This window comes from Cervus canadensis, chromosome 19 (assembly GCF_019320065.1).
Source record: "Cervus canadensis isolate Bull #8, Minnesota chromosome 19, ASM1932006v1, whole genome shotgun sequence".
Classification (NCBI taxonomy): Eukaryota; Metazoa; Chordata; class Mammalia; order Artiodactyla; family Cervidae; genus Cervus; species Cervus canadensis.
The window spans coordinates 7,766,548-7,785,968 of record NC_057404.1 but is presented as its reverse complement, the minus strand read 5'-3'; the positions used below and the strand labels follow the sequence as shown (position 1 = coordinate 7,785,968).

General features: G+C 39.7%; 1 protein-coding gene across 3 annotated transcripts in view; it reads left to right on the top strand.

Moving 5' to 3' along the window:
• The window catches only part of WDR19 (WD repeat domain 19), an 88,840-nt gene that overhangs the window by 16,407 nt on the left and 53,012 nt on the right, over window positions 1-19,421 (top strand). For all 3 annotated transcript variants that reach the window (XM_043438182.1, XM_043438181.1, XM_043438183.1), the window contains 12 exons: window positions 393-505; window positions 776-949; window positions 5,483-5,553; window positions 6,243-6,415; window positions 6,503-6,617; window positions 7,507-7,613; window positions 8,560-8,682; window positions 12,918-13,067; window positions 14,978-15,125; window positions 15,274-15,478; window positions 18,104-18,263; window positions 18,451-18,561. In XM_043438182.1, coding sequence (XP_043294117.1) covers window positions 393-505; window positions 776-949; window positions 5,483-5,553; window positions 6,243-6,415; window positions 6,503-6,617; window positions 7,507-7,613; window positions 8,560-8,682; window positions 12,918-13,067; window positions 14,978-15,125; window positions 15,274-15,478; window positions 18,104-18,263; window positions 18,451-18,561 — 1,650 coding nt within the window. The remainder of the gene's footprint in view (window positions 1-392; window positions 506-775; window positions 950-5,482; window positions 5,554-6,242; window positions 6,416-6,502; window positions 6,618-7,506; window positions 7,614-8,559; window positions 8,683-12,917; window positions 13,068-14,977; window positions 15,126-15,273; window positions 15,479-18,103; window positions 18,264-18,450; window positions 18,562-19,421) is intronic.

Sequence of the window (19,421 nt, the reverse complement as noted above, 5' to 3'; positions counted from 1 at the left end):
ACCTTCTTGTACTTCATGGTAGAAGAGTTGCTATACTCTGAATGTGAGTTTAATTCCAGTGGAACTATGTCAGACTTACCTTCTTGTACTTCATGGTACTCTTATTAGAGGTACAGAGAATTTTAAAAAGTTATTCCATTGAACTATTTTAGTATATTTGCAAGGGTATATTGGGTATGTATAAACCCAAGGATCCTTCCCAGACTACATTATAGGAAAATGTTACAAATGTTTTAAGTTAGTCACATTGTTTCCTTACTAATTTATAACATTTAACACTGAATTTGGCTCGGTTGTTTTTTCTTAATTAGGTTTATGCTGTTTGAATTTGCTTATTATTAGTCTTTTCATGAAGTACTGAGCATTCCTCTCATAATTCCTTTTTTTGGCAGATAAGTGTAGTGGTTGGCAAGAAAATTTTGTTTCTTTTTAATCTGAATGAACCAGATAACCCAATTGATCTGGAGTTTCAGCAACACTATGGCAACATTGTCTGCTACAGTTGGTATGTACAGAAGCACAATACAGAAAGTGTTTTTCCCTACTAATTATAACGTGTTTCGTTTTTGTCTGTAGCATTTTCACTCCTCAGTGTGACATTTTCTGGATTGCAGTCTGTGACTTAATGTGTGAAACTACCTAACATGTTATCTGGCAAATAGGCCCTTGATGAATGATATTCTCTATTTCCTTAATGTTAAGGTGTTTGTTTATTACTGTATTGCAAATGACAGTTAATCTCCCTTTTACTGTATCACTGCCTTTGTTGCTGTAGGTACGGTGATGGCTACATCATGATTGGTTTTTCACTTGGAACTTTTGTGGTCATTTCCACTCATATTCGAGAGATCGGTCAAGAGATATTTCAGACTCGTAACCATAAAGACAATCTAACCAGTATTGCAGTGTCACAGACCCTTAACAAAGCTGCTACGTGCGGTGATAACTGGTAAGTTATATTCACATGTTCCTAGGAAAGTTTATTTAAGGAATAGTCAAGAGATTCAGCAAGGTGTTGTTAACTAATGTCAATCTATCCACCATACTTGCACGATTAGAACATATTTGCAGTTGAAAATTTCTAAGATATCTTTACCTTTGCCTTGAACACTCAGGGTAAAACCTGAAATACTAAATGTGTACCAAATATAAAACCTGAAATGGAATATACTTGAAAATCAGTCATAAAAATAAAATGGGCACTTCTGGGTAAGAGGGAGTAAGTACCCTCCACCCTGTCTCTCTCACCAAATGCAGCCATAAAACGTGAACCCACGAAACAGCTATGTAAGGACTCTGAAAAGTAAATAGTGGCAGGCAGATTGGAGAAGAAAGCCAGCATTTGAAGTACCACTGAGCCGGCGGTGAGTCTCCTGTTTGTCTTCTGGCCTCTCTCAGCCGGGACTCAAGGCAGCCTGAGACCTGGACACAAGCCCTGGAGCAGAGACAGAGAGAGCTCTGAAAGAAGCCCTTTAGTTCTGGCTCAACTTGCAGTAAAGAGAACTGCTAACACTCAAACGAAGTTGGGAAAATCGCTCAGTTTTCTCTTTTCTCCCCCTTTGTTCTCTCATCCCCCAGCCCCCGAGCAGTCCACCATGGCAGTGACAGCAAGGACCCACGGGCACCCGGAACCCTGGAGGAGGCTAACCTTGCTCTCCAGCTGGGGCGGCTGTGGTCCCAAGAAGATGGGGCCTGTCCCCACTGTTTATTTTCCTCTCTGTCCCCTCACTGCTTGGCTGCTGGTGCAGTTGTAGGCAGACCAAAGCAGAGCAACTAGTGCCCAGCTTTTGTGCTGGAAGACCAACAAGGGGAAGCCCAGGTATATTCTAATATACCTGGGAGGTCCTAGAGAAGGAGGAACTCTGGAAAGCAATCCTATAAAAATATTTATGAACTCCCAGGTTAATCTCTGAGCTGTGTGTGTGTATCACATCCTGCATGCCTAACGAAGACTTTGAGAACTGAACTAAGGGATAGACCATAGCCCGGGTCCTGTACTGGCCACTGGGTGGGCCACACGAGCACATCCCCGAACACCACTGCAAAGGGTTTGGAAGTGGAACAGACGTTGAAATCATAGCCCACAGAAGGCTGATTGAAATGTGTGGCCCGAACCCAACTGGGCCAATTGCCTCCTTAAAAAAAAATTTAGCTTCCTCCACGGGATTTGAATAAGACAGAGTCTCACAACATAATTTTCAAAATGTCCAGAATATAACCCCAAATTGCTTGACACATGAAGAATCAGGAAAATTTTGACTCACTTGAGAAAAGACAGTCAAAGGATGCCAGTGCTGAGGTGATGCATGTAGTGGGCTATTATAAAAATGTTCTGAAAGGTAACAACATTCTCAAAATGGACTGAAACATAACCTCAGGGGAAAAAAATGGAGCCTATTAAGAAGAACCATAATGGAAATTCTAGAGCTGAAAAAATTAATACAGTGTATGTACTATCAGAACAGAAATCACAGAGTAAAAGAGTTGGTGAACTTAAAGATAGATCAGTAGAAATACCCATTCTGAACACAGAGGGAAAAACAGAGCGTCAGGGACCTTGAACCTACCAAAATGTCTAACATTTGTGTCCTAAAAATCTCAAAGGTTGGAAGCATCTCACATTTGACAAAAGACATAAGCCTATATATTATACAAGCTCAGCAAACCCCAAAAAGGATAAATCCAAAGAAATCTTGGCCCAGACTCATCATGGTTAAACTGCTAAAAACTGAAGGCCAAGAAAAGGTTTTGAAAGCAGCCAGAGAACGTTTTGAATGACAGCAGATTTCTCGTCATAAACCATAGTGACCAGGAGGAAACTCGTAAGATTCTCAAATTGCTGAAAGAAAAGAATTGTCAACCAAACTTCCATCTATATCCAGGAAAAATAGCCGTCAGTAATGAAGGTGAAATAAAAAACATTCTCAGATGAAGGAAAATGAAGAGAATTTACTGCAGCGGCCCTCTAAAAGAACTACTGATATAGAAGATAACAGATGACAGAATGAAACTCCGAAGGTCAAAAATAAAAGGAAGGCAACAGTAACGGAAAATAACTGGGTAGATAAAGGGAAGGTGTGGGTCACAAAGGCTCCTGGTGAAATCGCATCAGGAACGTGTATTTGCTTGTGACTGTGGGCTGCTCTGAAGGGCATGCATGTTCAGTTAAGATCCCTGCGGGCCACTTAGCCAAACAAAATAGATGCCAAGGCAGCTATTATGGTGTAACTTAGTTAAACTCTCAACAGACTTGGATGACACTATATACTAGCTGGACCTAGCAGACATCTACAGAACACTCCACCCAACAACAACAGAGTTCACATTTTTCCCAGGCACCCGTGGAACATTCACCAATGTAGACCATATCCTGGAGCATGAGACAAACCTCAATAAACTGAAATTGAAATCATACAAATATGTGTTCTCTAGCCATCATGTAATCATACTTGAAATCGGTAACAAAGATAACAAGAAATTCTCTGTATACTTAGAAATTAGACAGCCTACTTCCAAATAATTCATGGGTCAAAGAGTAAATCTCAAAGCAAATTAGAAAATACACAGAACTGAGTGGAAATGTACATTTGTTGTTCAGTCACTCAGTCGTGTCCGACTCTTTGTGACCCAACGCATGCCAGGCTTCCCTGTTCTTCACCATCTCCCAGAGCTTGCTCATACTCATGTCCATTGAGTTGGTGATGCCATCCAACCATCTCACTCTCTGTTGTCCCCTTCTCTTCCTGTCTTCAATCTTCAGTAGATGTACATAGCAATATCTATTTCAGGCGGCTAAAGCAGAGCTGAGAAAAAAATTTATACTACTAAACTGATATAAAGGAAAGAGAAAAGACATCTAGTCAATTATCTAAGTTCCTATCTCAAGAAACTAGAAAGAGCAAAATAAGCCCAGAGCAGAAGGAAGAAAGTAACAAAGAGCAGAAATTGAAAATAGGGAAAAAATTTAAAAGCTGGGGGTTTGGGGGGGAAATTGATAAACCTCTACCAAGGATGACAAAAATAGAATATAGTTCACCAAGATCATGAGTGAATAGAAGTATCAGTATAGATCTGAAAACCACTAACAAAGCAATACTACAAACAACTTTATACTCAGAAATTTGACATCTTGGAACATAGGAAACAACTCAGTCAAGGGTATGTTTTTATGTGCCTACTGAGCATCTGTATGTTGTCTTTGAAGAAATGTCTATTAAAGTCTTCTGCTCATTTTTCAGTTGGGTTGTTTAGTTTTTTTGTTGAGTTGTATGAGCTGTTTATATATTTTGGAGATTAAGCCCTTGTCTGTCACATCATTTGCAAATGCTTTCTCCCATTCTGTAGGTTCTTTTCATTTTTGTTGTTGTTTTTTTTTTTAATGGTCTCCTTTGCTGTGCCAAAGCTTGTTAAGTTTGATTAGATCCCATTTGTTTATTTTCACTTTTATTTCTATTGCCTTGCTAGACTGACCTAAGAAACCATTGGTATGATTTATGTCAGAGAATGTTTTGCTGATGTTCCCTTCTAAGAGTTTTATACCATCTTGTCTTAGATTTGTCTTTAAGCCATTTTGAGTTTAGGTATATTTTTAAATAAACTTAAATAAACTTTAAGTTTATTTTTGTGTGTGGTGTGAGGATGTGCTCCGACATCTGATCGTGCAGCTGTCCACTTCCCCAGCACCACTTGCTGAAGAGACTGTCTTTTTCCCGTTGTGTGTTCTTGTCTCCTTGTCGAGGAGTAACTGACTGTAGGTGTACAGACTTACTTCTGGGCTCTTTGTTCTGTCTGCTATTTCTTACAGTCACATGTGGACCTACAGTTATATCACAAGTTTAATTAAATGAAAACAGGGAAAATATATGAAGGAGAGGCACTGGGAGGGTGGAGAAGGGACAGAGGAAGGAGAGAGGAAGGGAGACAGGAAGAAAGAAATAGCACGATTAGGTCCCAACATCATGCTACACAGGTTTCACTTGCATAAGCCTACTTAGACCCTTCCCAATAACCCTTTAAAGTAGCATTATGCCTCCACTTTTCAGAGCTTTCCACCTAGGCCTTTCCAAATCTTTATGTTATACCTCACTTATTTTTGTAGGGAGGAACTCTTGGAGCAGTGGATGGGGGGAGAGGAGGAGAGGACACATTACAAAGAGAAATCTGCTTCATTTTACAATAATCAGTACTGCTCAGGGGAACGTTTGCCTACTCAAACTTTTCCTCAGGATCTTCAGCCTCGTTGTTCCTGACTGTATATCAAAGACTAAGCTGGGCACCACTCCCACCCCCATATCAACAAACAAAAATTTTAAAGAAAATATAAATAAATATAGAAAGTTTAATATTTTCTTACCTTAACCCTGTAGATCCTCCTGTACATCCCTTTTTGGAGAACGCTGACCTGTTCCATAGCTTATTATTGCTTAAATGTAACTTGGTGCTCATATTTAAAATATATCTGTGTATTTCTTTTATTTTTCAGCATTAAAATCCATGACTTGGCAGAATTAAAAGACATGTATGCTATAATCAACCTGGATGATGAACATAAAGGTATGGCTTTTTCTGAAGCAAATTGGCATTTGATCATTTTAGTAAGAGTAATGTGTTTGTTAATGTATGGTTTGCATTCATTGTGGGAGGAAGCAAATTAACACCTTTCACTAGAATTCCCTAAAGTAGCCTCTTTATTAGTAATTATGTTGAGTCATACTCCTTGCCTGGGCTTCCCAGTTGGCTCAGTGGTAAAGAATCCACCTGCCATTGCAGGAGGCGCAGATTCAATCCCTGGGTCACGAAGGTCCCCTGGAGAAGGAAAGACAACCCACTCCGGTACTCCTGCCTGTGAAGTCTCATGGACAGAGGAGCCTGGCAGGCTGTAGTGCATGGGGTCACAAAAGAGTTGGAAATGACTTAGTGACTAAAAACAAAAAACTTCCTGACTAGGAGGATGTGAATATACTTTGATTCAAAGATTTCTGTTGTATTTTATCCCAAATCCAGTTGCAAAATCTAAATTCTTACTTACTTCCCTTTGAGCCAGTTTTGAATATATCAGGGCTCATGCTCATAAGCCAATCCATGATGAATGTCCTAGTCTAAATAAAAGCCACCTCCACTATTTTTAAAACTTTGAAGATTTTTATGCCTCTGGTAGCTAACGTGAAGATATTTAGTGTGCTTGGATTCCTGTAACAGCATATCTGTCTTTGAATAATCCTTCACGTGCTCTGTCATTTCAGGGCTGGGCACCTTGTCCTGGGCAGATGATGGCCAGCTGCTGGCACTGTCCACACAGAGGGGCTCGCTGCACGTGTTCCTGACCAAGCTCCCCATCCTTGGAGACGCCTGCAGCACCAGGATCGCATACCTCACCTCCCTCCTTGAAGTCACCGTGGCCAACCCTGTTGAAGGAGTACAAAAACAGTGTTATCTTTCTTTGTTAATAAAATTAAAACCGTGTTAACAGTTGATTCAGTACTGCTCCTTTTCTTTATCATAGGAACTGCCAATCACAGTTTCTGTCGACGTGGAGCCCAACTTTGTAGCAGTGGGACTTTATCACCTGGCTGTGGGAATGAATAATCGAGCTTGGTTTTATGTCCTTGGCGAGAATGGCAAGTCTAAATCCAGTTGTTTTCTTATCTAACATATCTAACATATAATTTGTTTTTTTGTCTGTTTGTTTGGGAAGCTCTAATAGTTTCTTTAAGACCAAATCTTTCTTTTTCTTCAGATATCTTTCTTAGCTTAAATGGTTTTTTGCGAATCTTCTAAAAATTTTGCATAGTTTTGGGAAAGGTTTTGTTCTTTATCTTTGTTGTGAAGACACTGTGGTGTCCTGAGCAGATTGTGATCTTTAGAATTGGGCCCTGGGTTCAAATTCCCTTCTGCCCCTTTTAGCTGGGTGACTGTAGACAAATTCTTTACCCCTATGAGCCTTGGTTTCTTCATCTGGAAAATGAAGATTCTTCTACTTGTAAAGGGTTATAAGAAAAATTATATGGAATAAAATATGTGATCTACTTTTGTGCATGGTCTTTCTTAGGCACCCTTTGATCTGGTAGGTACTTAGTAAATGTTAATTCCCTACCCCTCCCACTGTATGCTTTGAATGACCACTAACATCTGAAGGGAGCCTCACTTTTTCTTCTCCTCTTCCTCCTCCTCCACCTCTTTCCCACAGGAGGTCAGATGTCCCTCAGGAATAGAGCCAGCCTGAGAATTATCCTCAGATGTTCCATTAAGCTTCTTGTCACTAAGGTTTAATTTTTGGTCGTTTTGCAAGTGACTTTATTTTTTATTACTTTGTTTCTTGTGAACCACTATGAAATTCCTAAAGGCAAATTTATATGGCAGCAAAGATTTCCTTTAGAATGGCTAAAATAAAACTTTCAAGGTTCAGAATATTCTTTCAAAGGCACACATTTAAAACTTATTTGCAGATCATTAGATCAGATTATTTTGTTTATATTTTATTGTCTGTTTTTGTTTTTATTACTACAGCTGTTAAAAAATTGAAAGATGTGGAATATCTGGGGACAGTAGCCAGTGTTTGCCTTTATTCTGACTATGCGTCTGCACTTTTTGAAGGCAAAGTCCAGTTACATTTGGTAAGTATTTTTGGTGTCCCACAGCCTCCTCAGGTCAGTGAAGACAATGAATAGCCTAATGTTTTGTAATCAAGAACTTTGGTCAAGAAACAACCATTACAGACTAGCTAGAAAGCCGTATGTGAGAAAGGATTGACAAAACTCTTTACCCTTCTGCATGAGATTAACCCTCAGTTAACCCTTTAACTGTGTTCCCAAGAAACCCAACAAAGTCTCAGCTGTGCTGCTCATAACATTGCTTATGTAAAAATGGCCATGTAAAGTGCGTCTAGGAGGAACTATAAGTAAGTTGTAAAAACTGATGGGAATGCCATAGGTCTGGCTACCTGGAATGGATTGACCTATGTGTTTGGTCGTGTCACTGGTGGGGATCTTGAAACTGTGCCCCATGAGTTGTTCAGAGATGTTGGCCCTTGAAATATGGTGCTTCTCAACCAGGACACTTCCTACATGTATTTCTTGGCTCTTTACTTAAGGGAAGCCAAAGAGATTAGCTACAAGACAACCGCAGAACCTACTCAAAGACTATTACCATTAAAGAAAGTGAAAGTGTCAGTCGCTCACTCCTGTCCAACTCTTTGCAACCCCTTGAACTGTAGCCCATCAGGCTCCTCTGTCCATGGAATTCTCCAGACAAGAATTACTAGAGTGGGTAGCCATTCCCTTCTCCAGGGGATCTTCCCAACCCAGGGGTCAAACCCAGTCTACTGCATTGCAGGCAGATTCTTTACCATCTGAGCCACCAGGGAAACTTGTTAAAAGGGATATTTAATGTGCCCTGCTGGCAAGCTGGGCTCCTGTCTGATACCTTCCTGAGTAAAGTGGTTTATCTGGTGAGCCTGAATATTTAGTTGAATTTAAGAAAAAGACTCTCCCTTACCCCCTAAATGTTGCAAACCAGATTTATTCAGTTAAGTCTATGAGCCACTATTATTCTTTGTTTTAGATAGAAAGTGAAATGTTGGACGCTCAAGAAGAACGTGAGATGCGACTGTTCCCAGCAGTGGATGATAAGTGCCGTATTTTATGTCATGCCTTAACTGGTGATTTCCTCATCTATGGCACAGATGTACGTGTTGTCTTCTTTAATATAGAACGTGGGAAATTTTCTCATTTTTACCTTGTAATTTATTATATATGTGTGCGTATATATATATATGTTATATAGATATTATATGTGCATACATGCATACATGCTCACTCGTTTGTGTCCGACTCTTTGCAACCCCATGGACTGTCTGTCTGTGGGATTATCGAGGCAAGAATACTGGAGTGGGTTGCCATTTCCCCCTCCAGGGCATCTTCCCAACCCAGGAATCAAACCCACGCCTCCTGCATTGGCAGGCAGAATCTTTACCACTGAGCCACCTGGGAAGCATTATATGTGCAAAAAATTATTATATATGTATGTAGAGCACATTGGTGTGTGATTTGCTATTATCAAGTGCTTTTGTAACTATAAGCAACTTTGATGGCACAGTGAAAAGGACAGACTTTGGAGCCTAGACAATCTGGGCTCAAATACTGGTCCTCTTACTTGCTGCTTGGCACTTCCCAGTCTCATTTTCCTTATCTTGATGCTTTCAGGATTTAATTTGATGACAGATGTAAGACACCTCATTCGACTTTAGCTGTCCAGTGCCTTCATTTAGCGGGCATTTAATTAAAATTAATTGAATATTGAGAATCCCGCTTCAACCTTTTGGTCGTTTGAACCACCAACACCCTGTACTCCTATATAGATGTTACGTTAGCCACGTATACATAAAGCATAGTTTAGTAATAGCATTTGTATTAGGAAAAACTTTTCAAAGATTTTTCAAAGCATGTCATACGTGTTACCTCGCTTAGCCTCTAGAAGAATTCACTAAGTTGGTTTTTTTAAAAAAGGCATTGTTTTGCGCATTTGTTGCTGTTGTCCAGTTGCTCAGCAGTGTCCGACTCCCCCGTGGACCCAGCACACCAGGCTTCCCCGTCCTTCATCAGAAAAGCAGTTAATCCCTGGTTCACGGGTTCTGTTTTCTCACATTGTTTTCTTTAAAAGAGCATATTTTAAAACATGCTTATTGCCAGAAGAGAGACTTTTTAAATTTAAATTTGACCCAAAATCAGTTTTTGAGCTTATATACTTAGGTAAGGTAGGTCTCATGTATCAGATAAAGTGGTGGTGATGCAGTAAATAAGTAGTAAATAAATTAATAGTATATTTGTATAACACACAACCGGTTATAAAGCCCTGATCTCGCTTATTTTATCATTAACTGTAAGATAAGCAGGGAAGCTATATATATATATGCTTATATATATTTATGTATTATATAGTGTATATAATATCATGATATCCACATATAAGTGATAGCATATATTTGTCTTTCTCTGACTTCACTCAGTGTGACAATCTCTGGGTCCATCCATGTTGCTACAGATGTCATTATTTCACACTTTCTTGTGGCTGAGTAATATTTTATTGTACGTATGTACCACGCCTTCTTTATCTGTGCACCTGTTGGTGGATGTTAGGGCGTTTCCATGAACAGTTTTTTCTTCCAGCACTTTAAAGATGGAGCTCCTCTGTCTCCTTGCCAACATTTACTCCAGTGAAATCTCTGTCATTCTTATCTTTGTCCATCTGTGTGTCATCTGTCTTTTTCCTCGGACTGCTTTTAATATTTTCTCTTAATTGCTGGTTTTGAGTAAGTTAATTGTGATGTGCTTTGATGTAGTTTTCTCCATATTTCTTGTGCTTGGGTTGTTGAGCTTCTTTGAACCCGAGGGTTTATAGCTTTAATAAAATTTGGGACATTTTCAGCCATTATTTCTTCAAAGATGGTTTTCCCCCCTCTGTTTGCATTCCAATTTCAGAAACTCCAATTGTGCATATATTAAACTGCTTTAACTTATCCCACAGTCGATGCTATTTGTTTTTTACTTGTTTTTTTTTTCTGTTTCATTTTAGATAATTGCTACTGCTGTATTTCAAGGTTACTAGCCTTTTTTTCTGTCATATTGAATCTGCCAGTTTCATCCACTGTATTTTTCATTTCAGACACCATAGTTCATCTGCAGAAGATATATTAGAATCTGGTGTTATATCTTCCATTTATTTAAACACATGCCATACCATTATATTAACTGTTTTAGTTACCTGACTTGCTAATTCTAACATCGGGGTCAGTTCTGGGTCAGTTTTGATGTACTGTCCTTAATATGGGTTATGTTTTTTCCTCCTCCTTTGCATACATGGTGCATTTTCCTTTTGGGGGTGCTGGATGTTTTGTATTCCTAAAGATGCTTGTGAGCTTTGTTTCTGGAATGCGGGTGATTTGCTTGGAAACAGTCTGATCCTTTTGAGTCTTGGCTTCTGTGATTTGTTAGGCAGATGTGGAGCACTACTTTTGTTGTTTAGTTGCCAAGTTGTGTCCAACCCTTTTGCAACCCCATGGACTCTAGCCCCCAGGCTCCTCTGTCCATGGGATTTCTCAGGCAAAAATACTGGAGTGGATTGCTGTTTCCTTCTCTAGGGGATCTTCCCAACCCAGGGACTGCACCCCCGACTCCTGTGTCCCCTGCATCGGCAGGCAGCTTCTTTACCCCTGAGCCATCGGAGAAGCCTGAAACACTGCTTAGTCTACAACTAATTATTTCCCACTCTGAGGCAAGATCATCCTGAGTGCTGTATCCAATATCCTGTGAATTACGTTTTCTAATCTGCCTATTGGAAACAGTCACTGTTCCCTCTAATGCCTTTGGACGGTTCTTCTCCCTGGTTTTGACAATTTTCTCGTATACTCTGCTGAAGTGGAGACAGCAGAATACTCTGCTGTCAGGGTGGACCCTCTGAAGATCTTCAAGGCTCTCTCAGTGCATCTCTCTCCTCTCTGGTGTTATACGCTGCACATCCAGCCATCTCCCTTCTGCCTCACTGAATCCTCCGCTCTATCTCCGGAACTCGGGGGGTCGTGCTCCACCTGCGCGTTCCCTCCTTCGCCATGGCTTGAGAACTCTCACAAGGCGGAACCTGCAGCAGCCACAGGACTTCTCTTGTTTCCCATCTCCCAGAGACCGTTATCCTATGTTGCCTCATTCCAGTATCTTGAAAGTCGTTTTTCATGTATTTTGTCTGTTATTTTTGGTTCTTTTGGGCAGGCAAGTTAAGTCCAGTCATGCCCTCTTGGCCTGAATAGAAATGTAAGATGTTAACATGTGTTTTTATTTTAATTAAACTTTCTATTTTGGGATCATCGTAGACTCATATGCAGGTATAAGAAACAGTACAGAGAGATCCTATAAATCCTTTTCCTAGCTTCCCCCAATAGTAACATTATATCACATATCACAACCAGGGTATTGACATTAACAGGCAAGATATAGAACAGTTCTGTCGCCACCAGGATCCTTCATGTTGCATTTATCTCCACACCCACTTTCTTCTTGCCTCTACCTTAGCCTTAATCCTTGATAACAATCTGGCTTTTCTAGTCTATTCCAACAGTCTGTGTGTTCCTCCACCAGGACTACACAATGATTGCTGTAGCTATAAAAAAAAAAAAAATTGACAAATTTCCCCATTTTTTTCCTATTCTAGTTTTTTACCTATTTTTACCTATTCTAGTTCCCTTGCAGGGCCATATAGATTTTAGTATAATCTTGTCTGTATCTACAAGAAAATCTTATATATCAGTTCAGGAGAAATAACATGTTTACTCTGACACCAGTCCATGAATACAGTATACCTCTCCATTTATTTAGATACTCTTGGTTTCTTTCATTAGTGATTTTTGGTTTTCAACACACAAGTCCTATGCATGCTTTGTTAAATTTACACCTAAGTATATCATTTTTTTTTTGAGTGATTGTAAATGGTATTATATTGTTAAATTTTGATGTCTACATGTTCATTGTTATTAGAGAACTATGACTATCTTGTGGGTTTTTGTTTATTTTAAACTTAATTTTCTAATTTATTAACAGCAAAAATATTTAAAATCATACGACTTGAAAGTTACTCTTAACCAATAAGAGTATTTCTTATAAGTGGAAAATCTGAAAATCAATTAAGATTTAATATGACTAAGGATATTAGAACTAATAATAGACTGTTGACTCTGTGTCAACTCAGATGTACATACTCATTTAACTTACTTTCTTGGATCTGTACTTTGCTTATATAGTAAATATTTTTAGATTCTTCCCTGATCAAAAATATGACTTATTTTTTTCAAATTAGGAAATATGCTTAACATACATGCTGAAAAGTCAGTATTTTCTTGACAGCCTTTCATTTCTATGACTGGATTTTTTTAGACTGGTGTCATTCAGTATTTCTACATTGAAGACTGGCAGTTTGTTAATGATTATCGACATCCCGTCAGTGTGAAAAAGATTTTTCCTGACCCAAATGGGACCAGACTAGTTTTCATTGATGAAAAAAGTGATGGATACGTCTACTGTCCAGTAAGTCTAGAAAAGTTTTCAAATAGTTATGTTTTTAAATGGCAACATATGAAGAAAAAAGTGTTTTTAAAATATATTTCATATATAAGATCACTTTCTCTTAAACAGTGCTGAGGATTATAGTACTTTGTTGTTATGTTTGTGGTATATTTGTGATTTGTTTTCATGACTGTTTTCATCTAGAAAACTTTTTACATTATTTTGTAATTTTTAAGTGTTAAAAAATCTTAGACTTTTTAATGGAAAGAATAGTTCTTATTCTGCATCATTTTAACCTTATTTAAGGCACAGTATTACAATGTAATTGTAATTACAAATTCAGGTAGCATATGAGTTTTCTCTCTGGAAATGCAATAGCTTCAGAGAGCAAGGACTGTTCCCTCTCCTCTCTTCCCACCTCAGTGATTTTCCTCTTCTCTTAAAGATCCTGAACACAAAGAAAAGATTTTTTTTTTTTATTAGGTGATTCAAAAACAGAGGAATCCATTTTTAGACTTTTTTTTACTGTTATTCAGCCGTTCAGTTGTGTCTGATTCTTTGTGACCCCATGGATTGCAGCATACCAGGCTTCCCTGTCCTTGACTATCTCATGTCCAAGATAAAGGAAGTTTTTATCTTGGAGGAGTTTGCTCAAAGTCATGTCCTTTGAGTTGGTGATGCCATCCAACCATCTCATCCTCTGTCGTCCCCTTCTCCTCCTACCTCCACTCTTTCCCAGCATCAGGGTCTTTTCCAATGAGTCAGTTCTTCACATCAGGTGGCCAAAGTATTGGAGTTTCAGCATCAGTCCTTTCAATGAATATTCAGGGTTGATTAAGATTTTTAGATTTAGTTACTCTTATTTTTAAACATCCTTAACTCTTACAAGGCTAAATTTAGAAAAAAGGAAATACTGTGGTTTTACCTCATTTACTATACTTGGATTTTTTTTTAAATTTTTGATGTACAGTTAGTATATTCTTGTTCATAGTTCACACAGCCTACAGCTGCACTTGGACTGAACCTTAGTAATTGTTCCCAGGTGTCTTAGCTTTACCATAGTGAAGACACATTCCCTGAAGATAGTTCTTACTTCACGATACACTCTCCTAGATAATAAAACTTCCTTCCTCCCTTCTTTTTCTCTTCTCTTTCTTTTCTTTCTTTCTTTGACAAATGTGTAACAGTTTTCCACAGAAGTGCCTGAATTACTTATTCAAAATTCCTAATATTCTAGTTCTTTCCAACTCATTTCTCAGTTACAAAATAAATGAAGAAAAATGACCTGAACATAAAGATGACCTTGAGTTCCCCCTACTTAATAAGGAAATTCAATCTTGTAGAGATTTCCTTTCAGGATATATATATATAAGCCTATCTGCCTGAGTTTATGGGAATATATGGATTGATTTTTTTAATAGCGTATATTACTGTAATTACAGTTTGTTGGAATACATTGTCAGAGTGCATGTTTTTAAACAAAATGTACTGAGTGGCGTTTATGTAGCTCTCAACTCATGTACGAATTATTTTGTTTCTTCTCTAGTTGGAGCATTTGTGTACCCAATATTATTGAAAATTTTCTAAGCACAAGTGTGTTCATAGTTAATATTTCTTTCATCATTTTGAGCAACTTTGACTTTTTTTTCTTAACCTGAAGTTTTGTGTCCAAACTTGTAGTTTTTCCTGAAAATTCACCAAATTTTAGATAAAACCCTTGATTTTGCATGTAACTGCAGTTTTTCTCAAGCCATGCTTAGTATAGAAAGGGGAAAGGAAACTTTTCTTCATTTATCTTAGGATGTTAGTGAGTTGAATATGAATTGGTAAGCTTTGCCAGCTAAGGCTGCAGACAGGCTCCATCCTACCAAGGCGAATGATAATGGTTTAAGTGCAGACTTGGGTAAAATCTGTAAATCCTTAATTTTTAGGTTAATGATGCTACCTATGAGATTCCAGACTTTTCGCCAACCATTAAAGGTGTTCTTTGGGAAAACTGGCCAATGGATAAAGGTGTATTTATTGCCTACGATGACGATAAGGTGTACACGTATGTCTTTCACAAGGACACTATTCAAGGTACTTAATCACTTTTTTGTATGTTTGTTGAGAATTACATTTCCACTGCACTAAAATTAAAACATTCTTGTTTTTTATAAACATTCTTTTTTTAATGTGTGTGCTGAGTATTAGCTTTCAACATTAAGGTGTCTGTTTTATAATATAGGATCCAAGGTCATTCTGGCTGGTAGCACCAAAGTTCCTTTCTCTCATAAACCTTTGCTGTTATATAATGGAGAGTTGACCTGCCAGACCCAGAGTGGAAAAATAAACAACATCTACCTTAGCACTCACTGCTTCCTCGACAATTTAAAAGACGAGGGGCCTCATAAACTGTGGCAGGTGCTGACACAGACTTTAATGCTAAAAAGGTATGGCTTAAACACTTCTTGTGGAGCTTCCTATTTCCTTTTGTGATTTTAAAGGTCAAATCTTGTGAAAATATATGGAAAGGAATTCCCTGGCCGTCCAGTGATTAATAAGACTATACTTTTCCAATGCAGGGAGCACAGGTTCGATCACTGGTTGGGAAACTAAGATCGCGCATGCCACACAACCAAAATAAAAGATGGAGATATTAGTATTTACCTCATTTATTTCACGGGATTATCATGAGGCTCAGATACGATCGATTTGAGAATATATGTAAATTCTAAAGGAAGGGCTTTTGTACTATGGGAAAGCCCATCTGAACAAAAAGGGTTTCTAATCTCCCAAATAGCACAGTTATTGTGAAATTCTAATAAATGTAATTATTTCAACACTCCCTTAATTTCATCATAACAAAGTTTTGATGAAACTTTTTTTTCCCCCTGCTTTTTCCTCTCACCTCTTAGGGCCACAGTGAATTCCTTTGTGTAAATGACGCTCTTCCTCAGGGTCCCTTGAGCGCCTTTCTTCTCTTCTCACTCTGATTATTCTTCCAGAGTGAATCTCCTCAAGTGAGTGAAGTCGCTCAGTCGTATCCAACTCTTTATGACCCCATGGGCTGTAGCCCACCAGGCTCCTCCTTCCATGGGATTCTCCAGGCAAGAGTACTGGAGTGGGTTGCCATTTCTTTCTCCAGGGGATCCTCCTGACCCAGGGGTCGAACCTGGGTCTCCCGCATTGTAGGCAGACGCTTTACCATCTGAGCTACCCCTGCTTTTTCCTCTCACCTCTTAGGGCAACTGTGAATTCCTTGTGTACATGTTGCTCTTCCTCAGGGTCCCTTGGGCTCCTTTCTTATCTTCTGACTCTAATTATTCTTCCAGAGTGAATCTCCTCAAAGGTGGTCTCAATCCCAGTTCTATGAGGTTGACTCCAGAATGTGCATCCTTGACTTAAACCTATATCACCACTGCCTCCCAGCCCTGTGTAGCCAGGAGTCCACAAGTTCCTCACACTCGCGTCATCATCTTCCCCAGCCTCCTTTTCTCCCCCTGCCCGCAGTCACGTTGTGCACATGCCCTCCAGCGCATACCCACACACGTGCGTGCACACCCACACACACCCAGGTCTTTTTCTCCTCCACTGTTCCCCCACCTTAACTCGGGCCCTCCAATGGAGTAATGTGTCGCAGAGCGACTTCCCATGGCTGTCTCTCCAGGCAGCCTCAAGACAGCCTATTCTCCACACACTTTGGAAAATGTGAGTCTGACCCTCAGTGACTTCCCACTGCCTTTAGGAAGAAACCCCTGTTTCTTGGGAACCTCAGCCTGACACGCTCAGCTCTTGCTTGCTTAATACGAGCCTCACCCGCCCCAACTCCTGCACTGCTGTCTGTCTGCTGACTGCTTGAATTCAGGAATTTTTCATGGTTTCCTGCCTTGGCATGTGCTGCTTTCACATCTTAGACTGCCCTTCCCTGTCTGTGTAGGTAGTAACTCCTCATTCGCCCCCATTCAGCAGAGCCCTCTCCTCCAGGAAGCCTTCCCTGAAGCCCCCTACCACTGGCAGTACAGATTGAGGCCTTTCTCATGTGTTGCCTCAGAGCCAGGATCTGGTGTGCAGAGTGGTTTAGAGCACATTGTCTCTTACACTAGGCTGGTTTTTTAAGGCCTCTAAGCCTCACTTTCCTCCTCTATAAAGGAGAAATAATAATAATACATAGTGTATAGGGTTGTCAGGATGATCCAGCGAGAGAATTTATGCAAAGCACTAAGCGCAAAGATGCACGTCTTGCAGGCAGTCTGGTCCCGCTGACATACTGCGTCACAGTCCTCTTTACTCACCTGTCTCTTCCCCCTTTCCCGAGTGTGACCACCCACGGACAGTGACTGCATTTGATCCTTACATCTTGGTTCCCAGCACAGATCCTGGCACATAACGGTGCTCAGTGAGTGTGTGTTGGTGGAAACTAGATTGATGAGTAGATGGGGAGGGTGACATATTCATTAATATAGGGGTCCCACAGAAAAGTCTCACTGACATTTGTGGTTAAGTTTTAAACCAGAAGTCCTCAAGCTTTTTTGGTCATGGTCCAAATGGTATTTCAGGCTTTAAGGGTCCTAGGGTCTATCACAGCTACCCAGGCTGGTTGTTGGGATGACAGAGCAGCCCAGACAGGCCATAAAGGGTAGGCGGGCTAGGGCTGTCTTCCACTCACACTTTATTTCCCAAAGCAGGAAGCTGCAGGCTGTAGTAGGCTGACCTGTTTTAAACTTCCCAGCTTATAGGAAGAGAATACTAATGTTATTAGACTTATATGACAGCAAAAATAATTTTCATATGTGTGTGAAGTAAACCAAAAAATAAATGAGTAGAATTAGTTACTGATGAGGGAGGGTGGTTACACAGCATAGACTCAAATTAATTCAATAAATTCAGGAAAAAAACATCTGTACAAAAAAGGAAGAAAAGTTTGTTGTTTTTTTATAACTTGGAAATGATTAAAGATTGCAAAATATTTTTGCAAAATTTATCTAAGGCATAACACTAAATTACATACAGTCTAAAAACTGCCTAGTAGGGAACAAATAGAGCTCCTTGATTATGCTTATATATTCAAATGCCAGGTTTTCTGATGCCTGGGAACTGTGCAAGATTCTCAATGATCACGCTGCTTGGATAGAACTGGCCAGAGCCTGTCTACACCACATGGAAGTGGAGTTTGCAATCCGTGTTTATCGGACTATTGGAAACGGTGGCATGGTGATGTCCTTGGAACAAATAAAGGTGAACAGTATCTTATGGGAATGATCAGATTAGCATTTAAATGATACTGAGTCAAACATTTAAATTTCTGCAGTGAGTTTTACCTAGCTCAAAAACTGATAGATACTATCACTTCTTTGTAAGCACAGTCCTTAAATAAAAATTAAACCCTTGAGTTTCTTCTCATGAAAACTGTTTTTATTTATAGGGAATAGAGGACTACAATCTTCTGGCAGGACATCTTGCCATGTTCAGCAAGGACTTCAACCTAGCTCAGGACCTGTATCTGGCATCCAGCTGCCCCATTGCTGCCCTCGAGGTAAGGCAGCAGATGAGGGAACGAACGCGCAAAGAGGCTCTCACCTGTTTTAGAGTTAACATCTCTCAGCACCAGCCACCACATGCCTTCCCCCTCCTTGAACTCAGACTTCAGCTTTAAAAACCCCTGAGTATTCATTAACCTTAGAAGTATTTTCACTCTGCGTTCTATGAAGCAGTGAAAGGCATGGATGGTATTGTAACATTACCAAATAATTTTAGAGTCAGAGTGTATGAGACAGTCGTATGAGATAATGCTATTATTTTCTCTGTTTTCCAGATGGGAAACCCGAGGCGCATTTATCGTTTATTGTGTGACGTTCTCGTGTGTGTGAAGAGGGTTAGGCTAAGGCTTGTGTATCACCACTGGTTTCCCAGAGGTGATTATTGCAGGGGAAGGACCAGAGCAGAAGGAAGGGCCTAGTACCACACGAGGTAGTAGAGAACTGTGGCTGTGTAGAAGGGCGCTTCAGAATGTGGACTTTCGAGTTGGGCGTGACTGGTTTCAGATCCCAGCTCCGTGTGCCCCTGGACAAGTTATTCCACGTCTCAGTGCCCTAGATCGCATTCAAAGGAGGGATAATAATATCTAGCCCATAGGGTTGCCGTAAAGATGTAAGAATGAGATTAGCTCTATGGGAACAGTGCCAGATTGACTGTAAAGACACAGATGGTGGCTGTCGTCACTAACACTGTTCCACCTCAGCCAACATTTCCACAGCCACAGAGAGAAAGCATATTTGCTATTGATTTCACAACTTCTCTTTTTCAAATTGTTCTATAGCAAGTTTCCTTTTTAAATTTTAAGTGAACTGAATTTTAAGAAAAAAAATTAGATGATTTTCCAATGTTACTGGCTTC